General features: G+C 34.1%; 1 protein-coding gene across 2 annotated transcripts in view; it reads right to left on the reverse strand.

The window, feature by feature from the left end:
* Positions 1-22,539, reverse strand: part of NBN (nibrin) — a 47,760-nt gene that overhangs the window by 11,595 nt on the left and 13,626 nt on the right. For both annotated transcript variants that reach the window (XM_040625798.1, XM_040625799.1), the window contains 8 exons: positions 20,096-20,213; positions 18,900-19,093; positions 15,717-15,814; positions 12,730-12,856; positions 10,912-11,187; positions 8,513-8,957; positions 2,611-2,682; positions 1,310-1,465 (listed from right to left, as the gene is read on the reverse strand). In XM_040625798.1, the coding sequence (XP_040481732.1) occupies positions 1,310-1,465; positions 2,611-2,682; positions 8,513-8,957; positions 10,912-11,187; positions 12,730-12,856; positions 15,717-15,814; positions 18,900-19,093; positions 20,096-20,213 (1,486 nt within the window). The remainder of the gene's footprint in view (positions 1-1,309; positions 1,466-2,610; positions 2,683-8,512; positions 8,958-10,911; positions 11,188-12,729; positions 12,857-15,716; positions 15,815-18,899; positions 19,094-20,095; positions 20,214-22,539) is intronic.

Consider the following 22,539-nt stretch of genomic DNA (forward strand, 5'->3'; position numbering starts at 1 on the left):
GCCCCAGAAAGGGAATTTTAAAATAGTTTTCATCATTAAACACTGTTTTAAAAGCACAAATAGACGCACGTCATTGAATTTGGGCACATAAAGAAAAACAGACAAATTCTTTCATTAGAGCCAATCTAGTTAAATCATCCTGCCATATAATTTCGGTTTGAAATTCTTTTACAGTCTCAAAAAAATTCCTTAGTCAAAGATAGTAATATTTTTAAGAGTTTAAAAATTTTCCAAACTACTTTCAGAAATTTGTACTACTCTATACTTCTTTACCATGCCTGGGTCAACAGTGAGTATTACTACTTTATCTTTGGTTATTTCATTAAAAACAAAAAAATACTATGTCTTTTGAATTTTAATTTAACAATGAGACTCAGTAACATATTGAACATGAAGTAACCAAACAGTTAAGAATAACCCTGTGGTATTCATGAGCCACACCTGTGGGATGGAAAAGGGAAAGTGGGTGCCATCTAAGTGGGAGATATTTCCATCTTCCACTCTAAGTACAAGAGATGGAGTTCAGAACCTTTTATACATTGCCATAGTAGGCAAAAAATCAACTGACAAATGTTAATAGTAGCTCACATTTGAGAGGAAAAGCTATAACACCTCACAGCATAGCAAGAATCATAGACATCATATTCTAGTGAAAAGCAGTCTTCCACAGAAATCACCTTTGACAAAATTAGTATATTCTGATTAAATGCTTAAGCAAAAGGTAGCGGTCAGTAATAGCTATGGAATAAGAAGCAAATATTCCAGAAAAGACAACAAAAGAATACAGACTAGATCAGAAATACTCTTTTAACCATACTGATAAATTAAACATCTTACCAGTTCCTAGAGGAGCAGCAGCTCAGGTCTGATGATAATACTCAGGGTACATATTTGTATTCTTTATATATACATATAATAGTAAAGTGCCTACTTTTCATTATTTAATGTGCTCAGCTATTTTCAACAGATCTGTTAATCTTCATAAATCCTGAGTTAAAGAACCCCTTCAGGTAGACATAGATGATTGACCCTATCAATACAACCCAACGCCTGCCACTTAAGGTGGGAAAGGCCAGGTAAACAGCACCCTTTATGGACTTCAGTCTTAATGAATATTCATCATATATTTATTCATATATTCATTACCTGTCAGTTCATGTCCTTCCTAGAATAATTTTAAATGTTTAAAGCAGAAGAAATAACATCGGTTTTCAATATGAACTGCTTTTACTATTTAGCATCAGTGGTATTTCTAAAAACATTTCAAACACTGCCCTCTTGTGATATTTTAGTTAAAGGAATACCATACCTTTTTGAATTTCTTGAAATTCTTTAGTTGACCATAATCACTATTTACATCAGATGAATTTCTGGAGGTAGAGTTACTAACCACCAGTGATCTAAATTCAGTTAGTAATATCTTCCTTGGAAGCATATCAGCATCATCCTGAAGTTCATCTTTGATCTTAAATGGATACATAAGCAGAAAAAAAAAAAAGGAAAAAGAAAATTACTTGTCATTTGGGGAGCTACAGAAAAAAGTTCAAATACCTGAAAAAATAGTAAAAAAGGTTTATTTCTGGCACGCAAACTTTGTATTTGGAAACAAATATCTACTTCAAACAAGAAAATTACTTAAATACTCTAATTTAGAAACATAACATCTATGCTAGAAGACTAAAAGCATATAGCATTTTAATTTAGTAGTTTATTCTAGTATCATCTCAATAATTTATCTTCTTGTATATATTTTCTTAGCAAGAAATCTCAGTATTGTCTACTTCTTTTCATTAAAACCATAAACTTTATTACAACAATCTGTTCTACAAGTTCTCATCGAATATATTTAAGCTTTCTTGGATTTTCAGTAATTTGTATTTTATTATTTTTGACACCTCCAAAAAATTATTAATTCTGGATACACTCCTCATTAACTGAAAGCCACTTTTTAATCGCAGAGTAATAGTTATTAAATCAGCCTAAAGATTCCTTCCTGTTTGGATAAGATTCCTTATGTCATTTACTATTACCTAGTTAGTTACATATCAACATTGCTACAGCTGCTCAAGGCTGACCAGCTTAGTTTTTAAAACTTTTACTATGTATTAAATGGAAAGTGGCAACAGGACTAAATAAAGACAGGGAGACAAAGAAAAACAGTGAAAAGTCAAAAGACAAGGTTCATCTACTAATGACAATGTCATTAGGAACTCTAATTTAGAGTTAACAACGACCTAATGCTTTTGTACCTTTTAGGGTTTCCAAATATTTTACATCCATTACTCTATTTGATATAAACAACCACCCTGCTGGAAAAGTGTCGACCTAATTTTATAAACTGAAGACCTGAGGTTCATAAATGTGAAAGTGACTTGTTTAAGATCACACATCTATGCAGTAGAAGGCAGGAAATTACACTTAGGCTTTTCTCCAAACTCTCTTTGTTATATCATGGTTAAATTTGATCTACCCATTACCAGAGGAGACATAATTATGAAAAAGATCAAAATTATAGAAAGGGAAATAATTAATCCTAAGAATGTAAACTGACAGAAACTGATGAGATGTTGGTTCTTAAGTCTTTATAAAAATTAATAAAAATTTCCTCACAGATAATTCTTCTTTAGTAGACCACAGTGGATCTTTCTTGAGCTCACACTTGTTCCCAATTTCATTTTCTTGCTAAAGAAATAAAAAAAACATTGTTCATAGAAATTATAAAATGGTACCTTTAAAGATATTTATGTTCTTGACCCAGTTATTTGATTTTCAAGTAACTTTCCTAGAGAAGCTATGAGAATAGAATATAGAGAGAAAAAGACACTGTAGTATGAGATACAAGAGCAAAGATTTGGAAACAATCTAAGTTCATATAAGTTTTTTTTTTTTTTTAAAGATTTTATTTATTTATGTGACAGAGAGACAGGCAGTGAGAGAGGGAACACAGCAGGCAAGTGAGAGAGGAAGAAGCAGGCTCCCAGCAGAGGAGCCCGATGTGGGACTCGATCCCGGAACGCTGGGATCACGCCCTGAGCCGAAGGCAGACGCTTTAACGACTGCGCTACCCAGGCGCCCCATATAAGTTTTTTTTTAATATGAGAAATGATTATAAGCAAATAAAAAATAGCTACAGAATCGCATTAACAGTTGATTCTAAGTTTGCAAAATAAGATTTAAAAAAGAAAATACCAAAATATCAACTATGGTTATCCAGATTACAGTAGGATTATCAGCAATTGTTGTGTTTCTATTTTCTATATTTCTACACAATTATGTATTACTTTTACAGTCTAAAATAAAAACATTTTTCAAGGATTCCAGCATTTAATTTTGAATCACCCTTAATCCAGGAAAAAGGAAATAGGGCTACTTTAACTGCTCAAGATATTTGTCTGCAATAAAATGGAAACTGCTTTGCATAGTCATACTACCCCTCATATTCATATCTCCAGACCAAGTTCCCGATAAAAGCATATTACATAGATGGCTTTCTGATACTTTCAGTAAAAACTATAATCCCTTGGGATACAATAGGTGAGCATATTGTTTTACAACAAATTTCCAAGATTCAGTAATAAAAATTCAGAAAAATTATAGTAAGAAAATTGGAAAGAAGGGGCAGAAAACAAACGTACATACTTTGTTTCCCTACAGACTAAAGAGAATTAATGTCTTCATTTATCAATAGTAAGAGTAAAAATTTATACTCCAAGCCTACCATTTGCCCTTTCACTACTTTCGTATACATCATCCACTGAAGTTTTCACAGAACAGTTTACTCTCCCACACCTTGTCCCCATCATGCCCTACTCCCTCAAACTTGCTCATCCTCTTGAACAAGTTATTTCCTATCTCAGAGAATCATACTACAACCTACCCAGGCCCTCAGACTCTAAGCTTGGGAATTATCCTATACTCTTTCCTCTCTCTTCATTTCTCATGCTGACTAGTCAATCACCAAGTCCTGAAGATTCTACCTCTTAAAGCCCTATCAAACTTATCCTCTCATGTCAGCATGCCCACTGCATAGAATAACTGAATATATGACATTCTGAGAAAGCTGACAAAAGGAACAGCCTAAAGAGCAGAGTAGCCCTGTATTTTCGCCCTAGTTCAAAACCCAGCTACGCGACACTGCCAATTACTTAATACCTCTTACTGCCAATTTCCTAATCAGTTCAATACATATAGTACTGCTGCTTCACTGCAGGGTTGCTGTAAACAGAATGATGGTATCCAGTAAGTGGTAGGTATTACTACTAGACTTTGGAAGACGCTACAGTTAAGAGATAAAGGAGGAAACCTTAATTTAGAATAGGAGGGTGGAATGAGGTGAAGAAAAGATGCTCTGTAGATAGTGGGTGCATTTAAGAAAAGGAATGTAAACAAAGATGATGAGTCATGTTTGCATTTTATGGAGACTGGGAAATTTTAAGGCCAAGACTGAGGCACAGCTCTCATATATTTTTATTTTTATACACACACACACACACACACACACACACACACACACGAGGATAAACGCCTAGCAGGAGTCTAGCCAACAGCTTTGTATTTCAGCTTACAGAAAATCTTACAGGGGCGCCTGGGTGGCACAGTCAGTTAAGTGTCCAACTCTTGGTTTCAGCTCAGGTCAGGACCTCAGGTCCTGAGTTCAAGCCTCGGGATGGGCGCCATGCTCAACAGGGAGCCTGCTTACGGTTCTTTCTCTCCCTCTCCCTCTGCTCCCTAGCCCCCACTCTCTAAAATAAATAAATCTTTTAAAAAAAAGAAAAAAATCTTACAGATGTGCTAGAATCTGTATTTAAACCCCAAAATAGAAAAAGTATAGTTCTACCATCAACATATTTTAGAAATTACTTTTCTGAAATATACGTAAGGAATCCAATGTTAAAGAGAAGTATCACATTTTTGCCTTAAAATTGCAAAAAGTTTTTTAAATGAAAGGATTGAGAATTTTTTTCCAATAATCACTTACATAGCTAGAAAAATTAAGTACAATTCCTTTAATCCATGAACATCTACAAGGACTTTCCAACAAATTTATAAAAATGAAAGAATTAAAAATAATCTCCCATTGTTTGAGTAAGACTGATGAATTGCATCGAAGTCAATTTCCTGGCTGTGATACTATACTGCAGTTACACATGATGATACAATTAGGGAAACAGGATGAAAGGTATATTGGATCTCTCTATATAATTTCTCACAACTGCATGTGAATCAACAATTATCTCAAAATACAAAATCGTCAAAAATTATCTTACACTGAAAGCAAAAACACTTTTGTAACAGGTTCTTACTAAAAATGTATAGTGCTAGAACACAGTGATTTAACTTTTAGTATACCCAAAATGCATCACAATCAAATCACTATACACTATCCAAAAGTCTTCTACAATGTATTTATTTTACACTATTTTTATTTAGAATGTTATGAATTCTAAATCAGTAAAATAAAGACAAAGGAAATTATGCTACAGAACCACAAAGCAAAATAAAATGACTGTATTCCCTGATATCATTACATAGCATGTAAACCTTGGCTATTAAATGACCACAAAAGACTGTTTAATGGTTCCTGAATTACTGGTGCATAACACTCACTTCCTGGCTCTTCCACTCTGGTATCTAATGCCCAAATGCTTGGGTGACCATGAGCCCTGGGAGAATGTACAGTCAATGTATAGTATTCAGGAAGATTAATTAGCAGTCATATAGGAGGGACCAAAGAGGTCTGTTATTAAAATCACAACCATTTCCAGAAAGAGCTGCAGATACTGTGAGCAGAGGACCAATCTGGGAAAGAATTGAAGGGGGGAAAAAAAAGGCTATTAAAAATTGAAGCAGATAATAGGACAAGAAGACTAGAGAGAGAAACGAAGAACATGTCAGGAAAAAACAGAAATAAATACAGGGGGAAGGACATGGCAAGGGAAATGCATTTCCAAAGGTGTAAGTAAAATAATATAGAGTCTAACTTTCTAAAGATTAAATGCTTATAATACTAAGTGGTCTCAACACAGATTTTGGAATAGTCTGGAGCTAAAGTAACAATGTAAAGTTGTAATAGTAGTAAACATAACTTTATAAAGAGATGTAAATTTATTAAACGTAGTTAGGAAATCAACCCTTGGATTTCACCAAATACCACATTAAACTTACTTAACTTCCACTACAGTGGAAATTCCTAAACTTATAGGATGGTAACTTACAGGATATATAAACCCACCCAGTTCAATTTCTCTCTTCTGTGAAGTGCTAGCTAATCTTTGATAATAAAGAATCCCTCTTTCTCTGAAGTTCTCAACTTGACTAGAAGATATCTAAATATCCACTCTTTCTTCCTTACTTATCTAATGCTTAGTTTGTTAGGGACAGCAATGTGCCAAGCTTAAAACACTTCCCATACTCTCTTGAAGAGTGAAGGTGAGGGATGCGGAGTGGTGCAGCCCAGGACTAAATTCTGGCCAATGACCAGAGTTATAAAGTGGGATTTCTGAGAGAGTTCCTTACAAAGTGAGGACGAATTCAGGTGGAAAGGCCTTTACCCTATCCCCTCTCCACCCTGTTTTCCTCCCTGTAAAGCTGACATGATGGCTAGAGGTGTCACCTTGTAGAGAGAAAAAGAGACACCTAAGAAATTAATACCATGAAACTTCCAAGCAGCTTCAGTTACTACTTCTGGGCTTCTTTTATAGGAACAAAATAACCCTATCTTCTTTAAGCCAGATTTTAGAATTTTTTAAAGACAGCAAAAGGAATTCTTAACTCATAAAACGAGGAAACTTTTTCTGGAAAAAAAAAAACTGGATGTATTACATCAGGACCTTCTGGGGTTTTGGTCTGGGTATTCATATTTTTAAAAAAGCTCACCAGCTGATTCTGACACAGCTGGTCCACCGAAGGGCATTTAGGAGTCACTCAAAAGAAATAATGAGGATTCTCCAGTTCTTTGAAAAAGGCTATTGGTATTTTTATCAGGATAGCATTGAAAGTGTAGATTGCTCTGGGTAGCATGGACATTTTAACTATGTTAATTCTTCCGATCCATGAGCATAGAATATTTTTCCATCTTTCTGTGTCTTCTTCTACAGACGTAGTGAAGAGAAGGGCCATAAGCACCCCAATGTTCATAGCAGCATTGTCCACAATAGCTAAATCGTGGAAGGAGCCGAGATGCCCTTCAACAGATGAGAAGGGCATCTCTGGATTAAGAAGATGTGGTCCATATATACAATGGAATATTACTCAACTATCAAAAAGAATGATTTCTCAACATTTGCTGCAACATGGACAGCACCGGAGGAGATAATGCTAAGTGAAATAAGTCAAGCAGAGAAAGACAATTATCATATGGTTTTTCTCATCTATGGAACATAAGAACTAGGAAGATCGGTAAGAGAAGAAAGGGATAAAGAAAGGGGGGGGGTAATCAGAAGGGGGAATGAAGCATGAGAGCTATGGACAGAAACAAACTGAGGGCTTCAGGGGGGAGGAGGGTGGGGGAATGGGATAGGCTGGTGATGGGTAGTAAGGAGGGCACGTATTGCATGGTGCACTGGGTGTTATACACAAACTAATGAATCATCGAACTTTACATCAAAAACCAGGGATGTACTGTATGGTGACTAACATAACATAATAAAAAGATATTATTATAAAAAAAAAAAGAAACAATGAGGATTCTCTGCTTCATATGAAGATGCCACTATTTTGGCTAAACAGGACATATTCTTCGTTTTTTCAACAGTAGTTATAGATTTTATAGTGCTTGATATTCACTAGGTTCTCAACAAATACCTACTGAATCACTGTACCTTCCAATCACTTAATTCTTACCCTTTTCCTTAGTCCTGTCCTTACACAGTAGTCATTTATAGGAGGGGATGACCACAACCATGAATGAGAGTGGAGCTAATGGACCTATATAAAAGATCAGAATATTACCTTTTAACTTCATGTGGTCAGTGCTCCCACCTAATGACCTAACTATTTACAGATGGTAGGCTTACTTACACATAAAATAGGAAATAATCTGAAGTGGTAAGACAAATTATCAACATTCAGGAAAATAGGATATTAAAGATCAAAATGAAAATAAAAATTCTAGTAATGTTACACCTATTTTATGCTAAAAATTTACTTAGTAGTTTGTTTCACCAACTTTCTTCATTTTTCTGTGTCTGTTTCCTCTATTAAGGCATCTCCTATACTTACCATCAAGGCCAAAGGTTTGATATAGTAGTATAGTAATAGTATAGTCTGCAAATCTATTAAAACAATCATGAATAACAGTTTTATTTGTTGTCATTTATTATATACTACCAAAGAAAAACCGTATTTTTAATGTTTACCTTATCAACTAACAAATTCTTGTACTTAATACTGGGTGTTGAAGATACTAACTTTTTTCTCAAGGAAACAGAGTGAATACTTATACCGTCACAAATTTCTTTTTAACATTTTAAGTTTCTATTTGTAGTACTTCTCATTAAAAAATGTTACTTACAGATATTCTGTTACTTTCTGATATTACTTCATCATCAGAAGTGCCATTTGTTTCTATACCCAATCTTGGCCTTTTTCTAATATTGACATCTTCCTCTTGTTTTTGAACTCTCATTCCAATTTCTAACTCTGGTTTTGTGTCCTTGAATAACTGATCTAATACTTCATCTTCTATGGCTAAATCATCAATTTCTTTTCTTTTTTCTGATCTTAGTTTTTCTGTAGAAAGAGATTTACTGACAAAATTTTTCACAGTGGATTTTAAATCTCTATCTGTAAGTAAATTATCTGGTTTCTTTTCCACAGGCTTATTCTGAGATAGATGCTGCTCCTTATTTTTCCATACTGAGGGTGTAGAAGGTTGTGTTTGCTCTAAAAGAGAACAAGACATTTCTATTCTTGCTGATTTGGGTGAAGAAATTTCTTGATTTTCTTCATCTCTTTCCCTTAGATTTAAATAAGGAGAAAAGAAAGCAAAACAAAATGAACACAGGTAAGCAATTTTTTGGTTTGGCAATATTCACTCCCCCCACTTAATTCACAATATTTTTAATTTTATTAATATCACTGGAAATAAAAAAAATTGGACATCAGAAAAAAGGCATAATTCATATGGACACTAATGTTTTCATAGGACTATCAAACCAATGGCTAAAACAATAGGGAGAGGTCTATCTTCTCTGCTAAGGCAGAGTAGGATAAATCAATGTAGAGGAGAAGGTAGAAAGATATAAAAATACAAAGCACTTGTTGCCAGGAAACAATAGCTTACTTTACAATGTAGGGAACTTGTAGGCAGGGAAAAATTACCTTGGGAATAAAATCTGATGGGTTAATGAGAGCTAGATTCAAGATAATAAGTCAGAGTGGCTAAATCTGGAATACAGTACAGACTATATACTGCAAGTAATACGTGAATATATGACTAAGAGTTTTCTGTACAATATTGTTTCACTCATTAAGTACTGAGTAAGTACTTTATTCATTTAAATTGTACTAAGGTTCATAGAGAACATAAAAATGTGGATCTCTGCTTCCCAGAAGTTTACTGAATTCATGGTAAATTGGAATAGTCAAGGTGATATTTTAGTAATACTAACCTACTATCAGGGTACTAGACAGACTGATCAAGAGGTTTTTCTAATAATTCAGGTGGTCAGAGTTTGAGTCAGAGGGTGGGCAATACAAACAGATGAAAAGGGAGGAATTTATAAAACAATGAAAATAAGAATCATACTACTGTTTTGGGGAGGCAAAAGAGAAAGAGTCAAAGATTTTGACAAAATGAACTCTTAATAAAAAAAATATGTATTCGATGACAGAGGGGAAAAGGTTTATGCCTATTATTTGGGAAAACAGCAGAAAATTCCTATAGAAAAGTAGAAGTGAAGCTTAAGGGATAAGTTAGGGCCACATATATTGATCATTTGTAATAAAGTTATGAAACTCTGAAGGTACAGTATACGGCATATAAAAAGTAGTGTTAAAAAAAAGGGAAAGAAGTCCCCAAAGGGGGCAAAGGGGAAAGTCAGACAGACAAAACAACCAGGAGAGGCCAACTACGACAAAAACCAAGACACTATACAGAGGAGAAAGGTTCAAGAGTTGAATAGCACCAAAAGGCCACTAGAGTTGGCAACTGTGTCAGTGGTTACTTTCAAGGACATCACATCAAGATGCAATATTGCTGGTTAAGAAATGGGAGCAATAACAATAACCTCCTTTTCTAAGAAGTTTAATAATTACTGTGAAAAACAAGAGGCAGTAGCTAGAGGAAAGAACCAAGTCAAGGGAAAGTTTTAAAATACAAAAATGAGATAGAGCTTTTGAATAGTGAACGACCTAGAATAATTAATAGTGCTAGAAAATGGGGCGCCTGGGTGGCTCAGTTGTTAAGCATCTGCCTTCGGTTCAGGGCATGATCCCAGAATCCTGGGATTGAGCCCTGCATCGGGCTCCATGCTTCGCTGGAAGCCTGCTTCTTCCTCTCCCACTCCCCCTGCTTGTGTTCCCTCTCTCACTGGCTGTCTCGCTCTCTGTCATATAAATAAATAAAATCTTAAAAAAAAAAAAAGGTGCTAGAAAATGACAGAATAATTGAGGGAGCGTGGTCCTAGAGGAAGTGAGAGAAGTTCAAAGAACTGAGGCGTGGGAAGCTTTTCTTCAAAAGGAGTACAGCAAAGTGAAACAACAGATAAGCTTAAGGTACACAAGAAAAAAGGGGTGAGGGAGAATCTATCTATTAAAAGACCTTAGTGAAGAAGCAGACATGGGACATTTCTGAGAGGGAATGAGGTCAAAGGGTCAGTTTTCTACAGAAGCATAGTCCAGCGAAACAGGCTAGATGCCATTCTCTTAATATTTTTCAGAGACACAGAGAAGTATTATTTACAAACATACCTTTTCTTGGTAGAAGGCTGAAAGTAGTTTTTGATGGAGTTGGTCTGCAGCTGCTGAGAAGGCTGACCTCCACTTTTATTTACACCTGAGAATTTAGTTGGTGAAAGCTGGTAGGTTGGGATTTTCAGCCTTTCCAGAGTATTTGATACTGCACTGTTATCATTAGAGATTATTTTGGGGGGTTCCCTCACAGTGGATATTCCTTGTGAGGGCATTCTGAATTTTTGTTCCACTCTGGAGATTTTGATTTCTTTAGGTCTTTCACTCAAATCCATACTGCAACAAAAGAAAAGAATGCAATGTAAACAATAAAATTTATAGCAATTTTTATCTAGAAAAAAAGTCCTCTAAATAGTACTCATGTGATACAGCTTTAGAACATAATTATCTTTAGACAATAATTAAGGGAATATATCTCACTATCCCAAAAAAACTTGCTCCTTTTTGATCAACGCTCCCTAACGACAAATGATAACATTCTCGTCTTCATTCCCTATAGCACACAACGTCCAGCATACTCTACTATAAAAAACTGTCATACACACACTGAGTATCAACCTAGTATTCTATTATAAATTAAACTAGGTGATAATCTTAGATAATTTTTTCTTTGTTTAAAATTTTATAATTATTTTCACGCAAAAAATAAAAAAAGGAAAATCAGAAAAAGAACAATCTATAACTCCAGCATCATACATAATGAGATATTTAGATCCCATTTAGATCTAAATGAGGTGAATTTAGATTCAGATGAATTGATATGGTTATATTCCAGCCAGATGGCAGGAATACAGATGAATTGATATGGTTACATTTAAGCCAGATGGCAGTCCCTAGAGTAGAATATAACTCTATACTACCAGAAAAATATTTAAAACACACACGCATACACACACACGGTTCCACAATGTATGGTTACATAAACTGCCTTTAATATTCTTATTTCACAAAAAAACAAGTGAAGTGGTCATATACGTGACTTTCAAAATAATAGTTTCTCTTTAAAAACTTACATCTGGACTCAATATAAAAAAAGATGTATTAAAAATTTAAATATGATCTAATATAGTGATATCACAAGTATTTTTCAGTATGAGTAGTTCACTATGTATTATTTAAAATATAATACACTCTCTTAAATGAAAAATACCACAGAATACAAGTGACCTCTGCTTGCTTAAAAAAAAACTCCCCAAAGAACAAAAAACCTCTTCAAATAGAAAACCACTAGAAAACTATCTTTATGAGCAAATATTAATTATTAAGATAGCCAGGTAGACACATAGAAAGTATTGCTCCAAAGTTAAAGTAATATTCAGATAAAGGCAACATCATAGTACAAATTTATTCCAAACTTGTTTCAACAGTCACAAATAAAGTAGTGTAATTCTTTACAGTCTTCCATGCACATTTGTAAGGAATAAGAAAAAAACTTTACCATAAGACAGGGGTTAGCAAACAATGGCTTACAGGCCAAATCTGGCTTGCCACTTATTTTCATAAATTAAGTTTTATTGGAACACAGCCACACACATTCATTTACATTCATGACAGCACATTATGGCTGCTTTCATTCTACAATGGCGAAGTTGAGCAGCTGTGACATAGATCAATGACTCACAAAGCCAAAAGTATTGACTCTCTGGTCTTTTATAGAAAGTTTACTAATCATTGATCTAATATATTATTTTCCCTGGCATCTCATTCTCCCATGCTTTATCTCCTAAGAGCTGATTTGATAAAGACACTGACTTTACTTCTTGAATATACTATTAATTTATTGATAAAATAACAAGTTTGTTAACAATGAAGCTTTACCATGTATCTGCTTGCTCTGATTCCGTGTCAGCTACGTATGTCGTGGTATTCACTGGGGCACTTGGCATTAGCTTTTCACTGACTGACAAGCCTTGGGAAAGGCTTGGCCCTGGAGTCATCTTCAGTGCTGTAAATCACACAAGTGAAAGGAAGAATCATAACTGTTAGACACAAGATGGACATTTTGCCACTTAAAATGGGTAGACTGTGCCATGCTGAGGGAATTAAGTAGGCAACATAGAACACAGTTATCTTCACTCAGTGGAACCAATAAATGTTTAATGAAACAGCCTAAAAGCAGCCTCTTGGCATCTGTAATGGGCTCATCTAAATCAAATCATTTTAAAGCTACATCATATCCTTTGTGAAGTATTACAACTTAAATAAAAATAAAATCAACTTAAGTTATAATTCAAATTATAGTTTAAGTCAGGAGACAAAAAAATTGCATTTCTTCCCCACAGAAAGAGTATCAACTCTACTGCTGACACAAATCAAAATTAATGTGAGTTTCAGTTTCTGAAGGCATACTATTTGAAAAGAAGACATAAACAGTTTTAGGCATAAATTCTGTGGCCACTCCAGAAAACCATAATGATTACTTCATCTTCTAATTTACTAGAATAACAACTTAATTCAAGTGTCACTCTCTGGCATACTTTGCTTGAACCTCCCACCCCACACTGAGTTAGGTATCCTTCATTTCTGCTTTCATACCACCCTTTACATCACTATGCTAACTTTCAACACACCAGTCATTAGCTATATGCCTTAAGTTATCTAACCTCTCTATGCCTTAGTTTCCTCATCCATTAAATCAGGACCATTTTGTTTTGAGGACAAAATGAACTGATACATGGATAGCACTTAGAAAAATGCTTGGAACACAATAAGTACAATGCAAGTATTAGCTGTTATTGTCATCATCACTTTGTACTACACTTGCTTACTTGTTACTTTCCCTTATTAGACTTGAAATCTCCTTGAGAACAGGAACTGGTTCTTGTTCATTTCTAAATCTCCAGTCCCTGAGCAATGTTTGGGACATGACAGATACATAAATAAGTTAATGGAATTAAGTCATTAACTGAAAATTTTTAAAAAGTTCACATCTAAGCTAAATCATCACTTGTTAGGTCATGACATAGGATGTGCTTAGTAAATGTTTATTACTAATTCCAAATTCTGCCACTTTCCATGTATGACCCTCTTAGAAGTTCACTGTCATTTCCTTAAAAACATATATCCCTAGAATTCATTTCAGCTTGCATAGAGGTTTGTAAAAAACAGTAATTATAAATGTTTATATCATCACTAAAAGAAACTGTAAGTTGAATCTAATGACACAGAATAAGGGATGTTTGTGAACAAAAGATTTACAATATTCCCCTTGCTAAAAACACTACAGGGGCAGGGCTTTGATTTGCTCACCTCTTTATTCCAAGTATTTAGAATAATTACAGGTATGTAACAGATGTTCAATAAATCCTTGCTGAATTCATTCACAAAAAAACAAACATGGATGGAAGAAAATAAGGAGGGGAGAACAGGAGGGAGAGACACATGCATTTATTCTATTCCCTCCCAACGGGTTGTATTCTAAAATTGTTTGTATGTCAGATGTCTAGGACCTGGAGTCTACACAGACCCACCTATGAGTATGTGCAAGAAGTAATACTACTAATTAAAATGTTGATTTTTACTCCTTATGACTCTGTTTCTAAATGAAGTGAAACAACAGAAAAGGTACTGGTCTAAGTGTTCAGAAAACCCAAATTTTAGGATTGGCTTGGCCATGAATTATTTATGGAATCTTAACTGTTCTCAACCTTACGAGCTCGCTTACCTTTTAATAGAAAGACAGATTAGATGATCTCTAAGGCCCTTTTGGCCATGAACACATTTCCAACAGTGGATGATAAAACTTTGTTGCTCCACACTGGCAAAGATAATCCTGTGTGCCAATAATTTAGTTCAATTAAGCAAATATTCATACCTAGTACAAACAAGTACTATGCTTGGTGCTGTCAGGGAATCCAAAATGAATTACAGCTTATAACCAATTTAGTGGCTGAAAAGGCATGGAAACAACTGGTTATATTTCAAAGTAGGAAGAAAGTCTAGCTAGAATGCAAAAAAAAGTTATTGGGGTATAGAAATAGAACAATTCTGACTTGGAGGAGAGTTATGGGAGAGAAAACAACTTAGAAAAACTTCATGAAGGAGGTGAGCATCTGCCAAGTGAGTTAAATTTTGAAGAGCACTGTTGGCATTCTAGAACAGGGACCATGATGAGCAAGATCAAGGAGTGTGGAAACTCTAAATAATATGGCACATATAAAATGTAGGGAGATATATTTTTTAAAAAAATGAGGATGGGAGGAGAAAGGCTAAACTGTTGAGGGCTCAGAACTCTAGACGAAGGGCTTAGGGTTTTATTTTATAAATAATGAGCTAGTAAAAGGTTTTAAGAAAAGATGATTCTACTGGCAAAGTGAAATGTTAACTGTAGAGATGAGTATGGAGGCAGGACCATTACTGGGCACAATCATAACAGCCCTAAGGAAAGGAAGACAATGGAAGGTTCAAGTGGGGCAGTGGCTGTGAGAACGGGAAGAAGACATCTTGAGCAGAAGCTCCACAGGGAGAATTTCAGGTCTTGTTTTAGCTTTATCTTGGTGCTTGGATTTAACTGAACTTATCAGATATGTCTGTTTGCTTGTTAACTGTTTGAAGACTGACCTTTAGCATATAAAGTTCACAGTAACATAGTTGTACTTTATTCACCACTTCTTTAGAAACAGTGCCCTGTACTACATGGCAGCCACAAGTATTTAGCAAATAAATAAATGAAATGGTAAACAGATGAGTTTTAAAAGATGGTGAAATGGTCATCCCTCACAAATACAGAGTAATGTGCACACAGCCTGCATCACCAAGTTACAAATAAAGTTGTTAAAGAATCAATAAAATAATGCTTTAATTACCTGTATTGGGCTGGCCCTGAGGATCACAGTAAGTCTCTGTAGTCATGAAAATGACCGCCAATCCAATTTCTGCTTCAGGAATAGGTCTAAGCCCCTGCCTATAAGAATAAAATACTTTAAGCATGACAATATATTAAAATAACAACTTCTATTAACGTGATGCCAAGTGGAATCTTTTTATTCCTTCCCCAAAGAGAGAAGACAATTTCATGGTATGGAGAGAACTTCAAACACACAGGAGTACTGGCCTAATCAACTGGGGCAATGTTCTACTGGGCAAGCCCACCACCTTTAGCAATTCAGCCATCTCATCTATAAAAAAAAAAAAAAAAAAAAGGCCTAGCATAAAGGAGATAGAGCCTTCCATTTCTGAAATTCTATAATTTTCAGAATAATAAGAAAACAGTAATACCAGATGAAGCAATTTTTATAAGCACATCTATTACTAGGATCCAAAGATAAAACTTAAAAGAGAGACAGAAGAGGGGAGAAAGGGAAGGAGGGAGAAAAGAACAAAGAAATATCGTAAGCTGTATCTATACATGTTTTGTAATTTTAAGTTTAGTAAATAAAGTCATTTTTACCAAATTTACATGTATTAAGGAATCTTCTTAAAGGAATCTTAGAGTGAACCTACCTTCTGTTGTCTACTATGTGAATGAAACAAAGACAATTTAGTAACACTGCTATATAAAACTATATCTCAGACTTTAAGAACTACAAAACTCCTTTTAATATTTATTACAAAGATGTTTTAAGTGGTTGTAGTAGTTTAAAAGGTATTTTTCAAATGCTTAACATTTGCTTTTTGTATGTCCTAGGTTAATGTAACAGAACTCTACTATATGTGCAATTATGATAGTACTACATGAAAATATATTTTTAAAGTATTACGATCAAGTGATCACATATACCTATTGAATTCAGGCAATTCAATATTGGTGTTTTATTATCTTACTTTTTTGAAACTGTAACTACATTATGTAAATTAGTTAGAAAGACTGGCTCCATAAAATAAAAACATTTTAAATATATAAATAATAATAATGTTATACAGATAATTACATTATCCTAAATGGGAAAACATCCTAAATGGGGAAACACATCCTTTTAAAGTCAATAGTGAGATAAATGTGGCTACTAATACTACCTCTATACAACACTGCTCTAGAAGTACCAGTAGGTACAAAACAGAGAAAAAAGAGAAGTATCAAAAGTATAAGGATTAAAAAAACAGGATAGAAACATTATTATTTATAGATAATATGATATCATTTTATTTAAAAAAGGCTATAGATACATTAGAAATAAAAGGGGAGTCTAACAAGGTGGCAGGATATAAGATTAATATCTAAATGTCTACTGAATTTATATATACCAGCAATAAACAACTAGAAAATTAATTACAGAGATAATATTATCTATTTATATTCTACCTACCAGACATATATCTACCACAGAATATGTAATACCTAGGAATACATCTAATAAAAGGTACTCAAGATCTTTACTGTTAATTCTCACCAAATTGATTTGTGAGTTCAATGGAATTCCTAATCAAAATCCCAACAGGGTTTTTGAAAAGATAATTCTAAAATGTATATGGAAAAATAAAGAGCCAAGAATGGACAGCATGCTTCTAAAGAACAGCAGAAACATTTGCAATACCAGATATGAGGACTTACTTGAAGTCACAGTAATTAAGACAATGTGTTAAATGCGGTGTTGGTACAAAGACATATTGACCAATGGAAGAGAGAAAAGCCAAAAACATTCCTATGCATGTATAGGACTTTGATATAAAGTAGAATCAATTCCAAATAGATTAAAAGCAAATTTCAACAACAAAGTATCAAAACACTAGCAACAAATTAGTAAAAAATATAGGTGAATATCTTTTTGATCTATGAATAGAAAAAAAGATTTCTTAAAATACAAAAAGCACCAAATAAGAAAGAAAGAGGTTGTTAATTTTTAGTATATTAAAATTAAGGACTTTCATGTATCACATGGTAAAACATTAATTATGAAGTGGTAAAAGATTTTGAAATGTATACAAGTGAAAGAAGGATTAGTATCGAGAAAAAGAAATAACCTCTACAAATAAAAAAGAATACATAAATATATAACTACCATATGATCCAGGAATTGCATTCTTGGGCATTTATCCCAAGGAAATAAAAACTTACATTGACAAAGAAACTTGTACATGCATGTTTATAGAGATGTTATTTTTAACAAAAACTGGAAAAATGGAAGAATGACTCAAAAACTGTAGTATACACATATATATACACAATACTACTCAGCAATGAAAAAAGATGAACGACTGATACACATAACTTAGAGGGATCTCCAAGAAATTGTACTGAATGAGAAAACCAGTCCTAAAGTGTATATGCTATGATTTCATTTATACAACACTTTTTTAAAAGACAGAATTTTAGAAATGGAGAATAAATTAGTGGTTCTCCAGGATTTGGGGACATGGATTAGGAGGTGGGGAGGGAAGGAGGGAAGTGGGTGTGGTTATAAAAGAAAAACAGGAGGGATCCTTGTGGTGATGGAACTGTTCTGTACCTTGACTAAGGTGAACATATGTACTGACAAGTGATTAAAATTGCACAGAACTAAAACACTCACACAAAAACTGGGATATCGTATAAAAAATACAATTAGAAAACTGTGTAAAAGACATGAGCAGATATTTCAGAACAGGGAAAAACAGATGTCCAATAAATAACGGTAGAAATGTTAAGCATCACTGGTGATAAGAAAAAGAGAAACAAAAATCACGGGATATGATTATATATCCATTCAATTAGCAAATACGGTGAAGTCTAACAATACCAAGTGTTGAAAACAATGTGCATCTACTTATCTCTTACATACTGTGGGTGGGAGTATAAAGTGGAAAACAGTTTGATACTACCTCCAGAGGTTGAGTATTCACATAACTTATGACCCAGCAGTTCTAAACCTTAGGTAGATTTTCTCCAAAGAAAATCTTGCAGAAGTACCACCAGGAAACGTACAAAAATGATCTCAGTAGCAATGTTTACACAATAAAATGTAATTCTTATATATCCTTTTACACTGTTAATTTGGTACAATAAAAAAGTTACAGATAAAATTGCCTTTCTTTCTTATTTATTTTTTTTACTCATAAAGATAATTCTGCACCTTTGGAGCTTATCCATGATTGAGTGAATCCATTTTTTCTGAGAGTCAGGAATTAGAGTCTGTGAATTTGTTATTCCTACATCAACAACACTAATTCCAGGAGCTGAAAAGAAACTATCGTCTTCTTCATTTTCTTCTGTTATCAACCTAGCATCTCCTCCTCCAAAAACAATTGCCGAACTTAACTTTTTATGCTAAAAATAAAAATAGAAAAAACATAATGAAATAGCCACATTCAGTTCCTTGAATATGTTCTTTCAAATTTATTTTAATTCCAGTATAGTTAACAGTGTTATATTAGTTTCAGGTGCACAATATAGTAATTCAACACTTCCGTTTACCCAGTGATCATCACAAGTACACCCCTTAGTCCCCATCACCTATTTCACCCATCCCCCCACCTCTTCCCCTCTGGTAACCTTCAGTTTGTTCTTTACATTAAGAATCTGTTCCTTAGTTTGCCTCTCTTTTTCTTCTATTTGCTCATTTGTTTTGTTTCTTAAATTCCACACATGAATGAAATCATGTTATTTGTCTTTCTCTGACTTATTTAGCTTAGCATTATACTCCAGCTCCATCCATGTCACCGCAAATGGCAAGATTTCATTATTCTTTATGGCTGAGTAATATTCCATTGTATATATACTACATCTTCTTTATCCATTCATTTAGAGTAAGGAAGTAAAATAAAAGTAGAATTGAAATAGAATTGGTTCTACTTTTTGAGAAGACAATCCAAGCTTCCACTCAGAAAATCCCCAGTTCACCAGGTATCTTTGCAGCCCTGGAATTGTTATATTCTTTGCACTTCCTTGTCATACTTAATTCACAGTGCTCTAACTGTGGGCTTGCTTGAATTTTCCACCTACAACATAAACTCTCTGATCCCCATTTCGGCACACAAAAGACATTCAACAGCTGTTTACTAACTGACCAAGTAAGGACTTAAATCAGTTTTCTGTCCCCACCTCCTCACTTAAATATTCATATAAACTTAATTAATTGGCCAATTAACATATGTCAAAAAAATATCTCATATACATGAATACCAGGCAAGTTCTGGTGCCTAGACAGTTTCACTTCACACTTCTATACAAAAATCTCAAAAAAAAAAAATAAAAAGTAACAACTGTTGATAACAGTAATATTTATCCTAGTTTACGTTTTCTTTAGGAAAATTTAGCTCGTACGATTACCTGTTTGGCATCTAGAAATACAAACGTTTTCCCTTTGAAGATTTGCTTTCTTTCCTGTCGTCCTGACAGATCAATGTTCTTATTTCCAATAGCTGGTTCATCAATAGGTGGGTAAAAGCTGTAAAAAAAATTTATTGTATATTTTAATTATATATCATTCTATATGTATACTGTGAAATTTATAAATAGAGTGGCTATCTAGACACTAGGAAGGTTTAATTTCCTTAACATCATTAATTCATCATTTTTTTTTTTTAAAGTAAGAGTTTTATCTGGGACAAAATGGTGACAGATACCATATAAAACAGCATAACTGTTCCTTATTTTCTGAAAAAATATGATCCAAGGGTAGACAATCCTAAAATATGATTTAATATACATGAGTCGAACAAGTTACGTGAAGTATAAAAGGTTGAAAGAGACACTGTTCATAAAGATCAAATTCTATTCGCAACTTGTGTTTCCTGGGAACCAAAGTGTGTTAACAATGTTCACATCCAACTCTATGAACTACTACTTTAAGTGCTTTATCCCTTTGGAGAAACTCAGGAAATTTTAAAACTTAAAATATTTGTCAATTTAAATAAAATTTCCAAAGTGAGACTAGAAAACACAATCTTTGGGGGCACCTGGGTGCCTCAGTTCATTAAGCGTCTGACTCTTGATTTCAGCTCAAGTCATGATGTTGGGGTTGTGGGAGCATCAGACTCCGTGTTGGGTGTGGAGCCTGCTTGGATTCTCTCTCTCCCTTTCTCTCTCCCCCACCAAAAACACAATCTTTTAGCTCTTTAACATAATGCTACAAGAACATCTTAATCATCCATGAAGATGAGGGAAAAGAAGAAAATACATAAAATTAACAGAAAATTCTTAAGCCTCACATCATTCCAGTTTCAACTTTCTGTATGATCAAATCTTTTGCTATGGCAATACTGATCAGTCTTTCAGCTTAACTCTCTACCTTCAAGTAAAAATTACTAATTACTAATGCTCATGGATAAGGAAACTCAACACTGTCAAGATGTCAGTTCTTCCCAACTTGATCTATAGATTAAATGTAATATCCCAATGAAACCCCCAGCAAGTTATTTTGTCGATACTGACAAAAGGATTCTAAAGTTTATATGAGAGGCAAAAGACCTAGAACAGCCAACATAATATTAAGGAAGAACAAAGTTGGAGTACTAATATGACCCAAATTCAAGATTTACTATAAAGCTATGGTAATCAAGAAAGTCTGGTATTATGGAAAAAAAACAGATAAAAGAGAATAGTGCGCGCAGAAATAGACTAAATATAGTCAACTAATCTTGAACAAAGGAACAAAGGCAGTACAACGGAGCTCAGATAGTGTTTTCAACAAATGATGATGATACTGGATATTGGACATTGACATGCAAAATGAATCTAGACACAGACCTCACAGTGCTCACAAAATGGATCACAGACCTAAAGTAAAATGCTAAACTATAAAACTCCTAGAAGATAATATAAATAACATAGAAGAAAATCTAGATGACCTTTGTTATGGCAGTGACATTTTAGATACAACATTGGGCATGATCTATGAATATTAAGCTAGACTTCATTAAAATTTAAAACTGCTAAAAAAGTATTTTAAACTTCTGCTCTGTGAAAGACAATGTCAAGAAAATGAGATGACGTAACAGAAAGTGGGAGAAAGTATTTGCAAAAGACACATGTGATAAAGGACCGTTACCCAAAATATACAAAGAACTCTCAAAATTCAACAGTAAGAAAACAAACAACCTGATTAAAAAATGGGCCAAAATTCTGTAGCTACTTCTTGCTAGACACATCTCCAGAGGCAAGGGAAACAAAAGCAAAAAATGAACTACTGAGACTTCATCAGGATAAAAAGCTTCTGCACAGCAAAGGAAACAACAAAACTAAAAGGCAACCTAGGGAATGGAAGAAGATATTTGCAAATGTCTTATCAGATATCCAGTATCCAAAATATATAAAGAACTTATTAAACTCAACACCCCAAAAAACAAAAAATCCAATCAAGAAATGGGCAGAAGACATGAACAGACATTTCTCCAAGACACACAAATGGCTAACAGATGCATGAAAAAATGCTCAACAACACTCCTCACCAGGAAAACACAAATCAAAACCACAATGATACCATCTCACACTGGTCAGAATAGCTAAAATTAACAACTCGAGAAACAACAGATGTCTGCAAGGATGCAGAACAAGGGGAACCCTCTTACACTCTTAGTGGGAATGCAAACTGGTACAGCCACTCTGGAAAACAGTACGGAGGTTCCTCAAAAGTTAAAAATAGAACTACCCTACAACCGACAATTGCACTATTAGGTATTTATCCAAAGGATACAAAAATAGTGATTTGAAGGGACACATGCACCTCAATGTTTATAGCAGCAATGTCCACAATAGCCAAAATATGAAAAGAG

The sequence above is a fragment of the Ursus maritimus genome, unplaced genomic scaffold, assembly GCF_017311325.1.
Source record: "Ursus maritimus isolate PB19 unplaced genomic scaffold, ASM1731132v1 scaffold_9, whole genome shotgun sequence".
Lineage (NCBI taxonomy): Eukaryota > Metazoa > Chordata > Mammalia > Carnivora > Ursidae > Ursus > Ursus maritimus.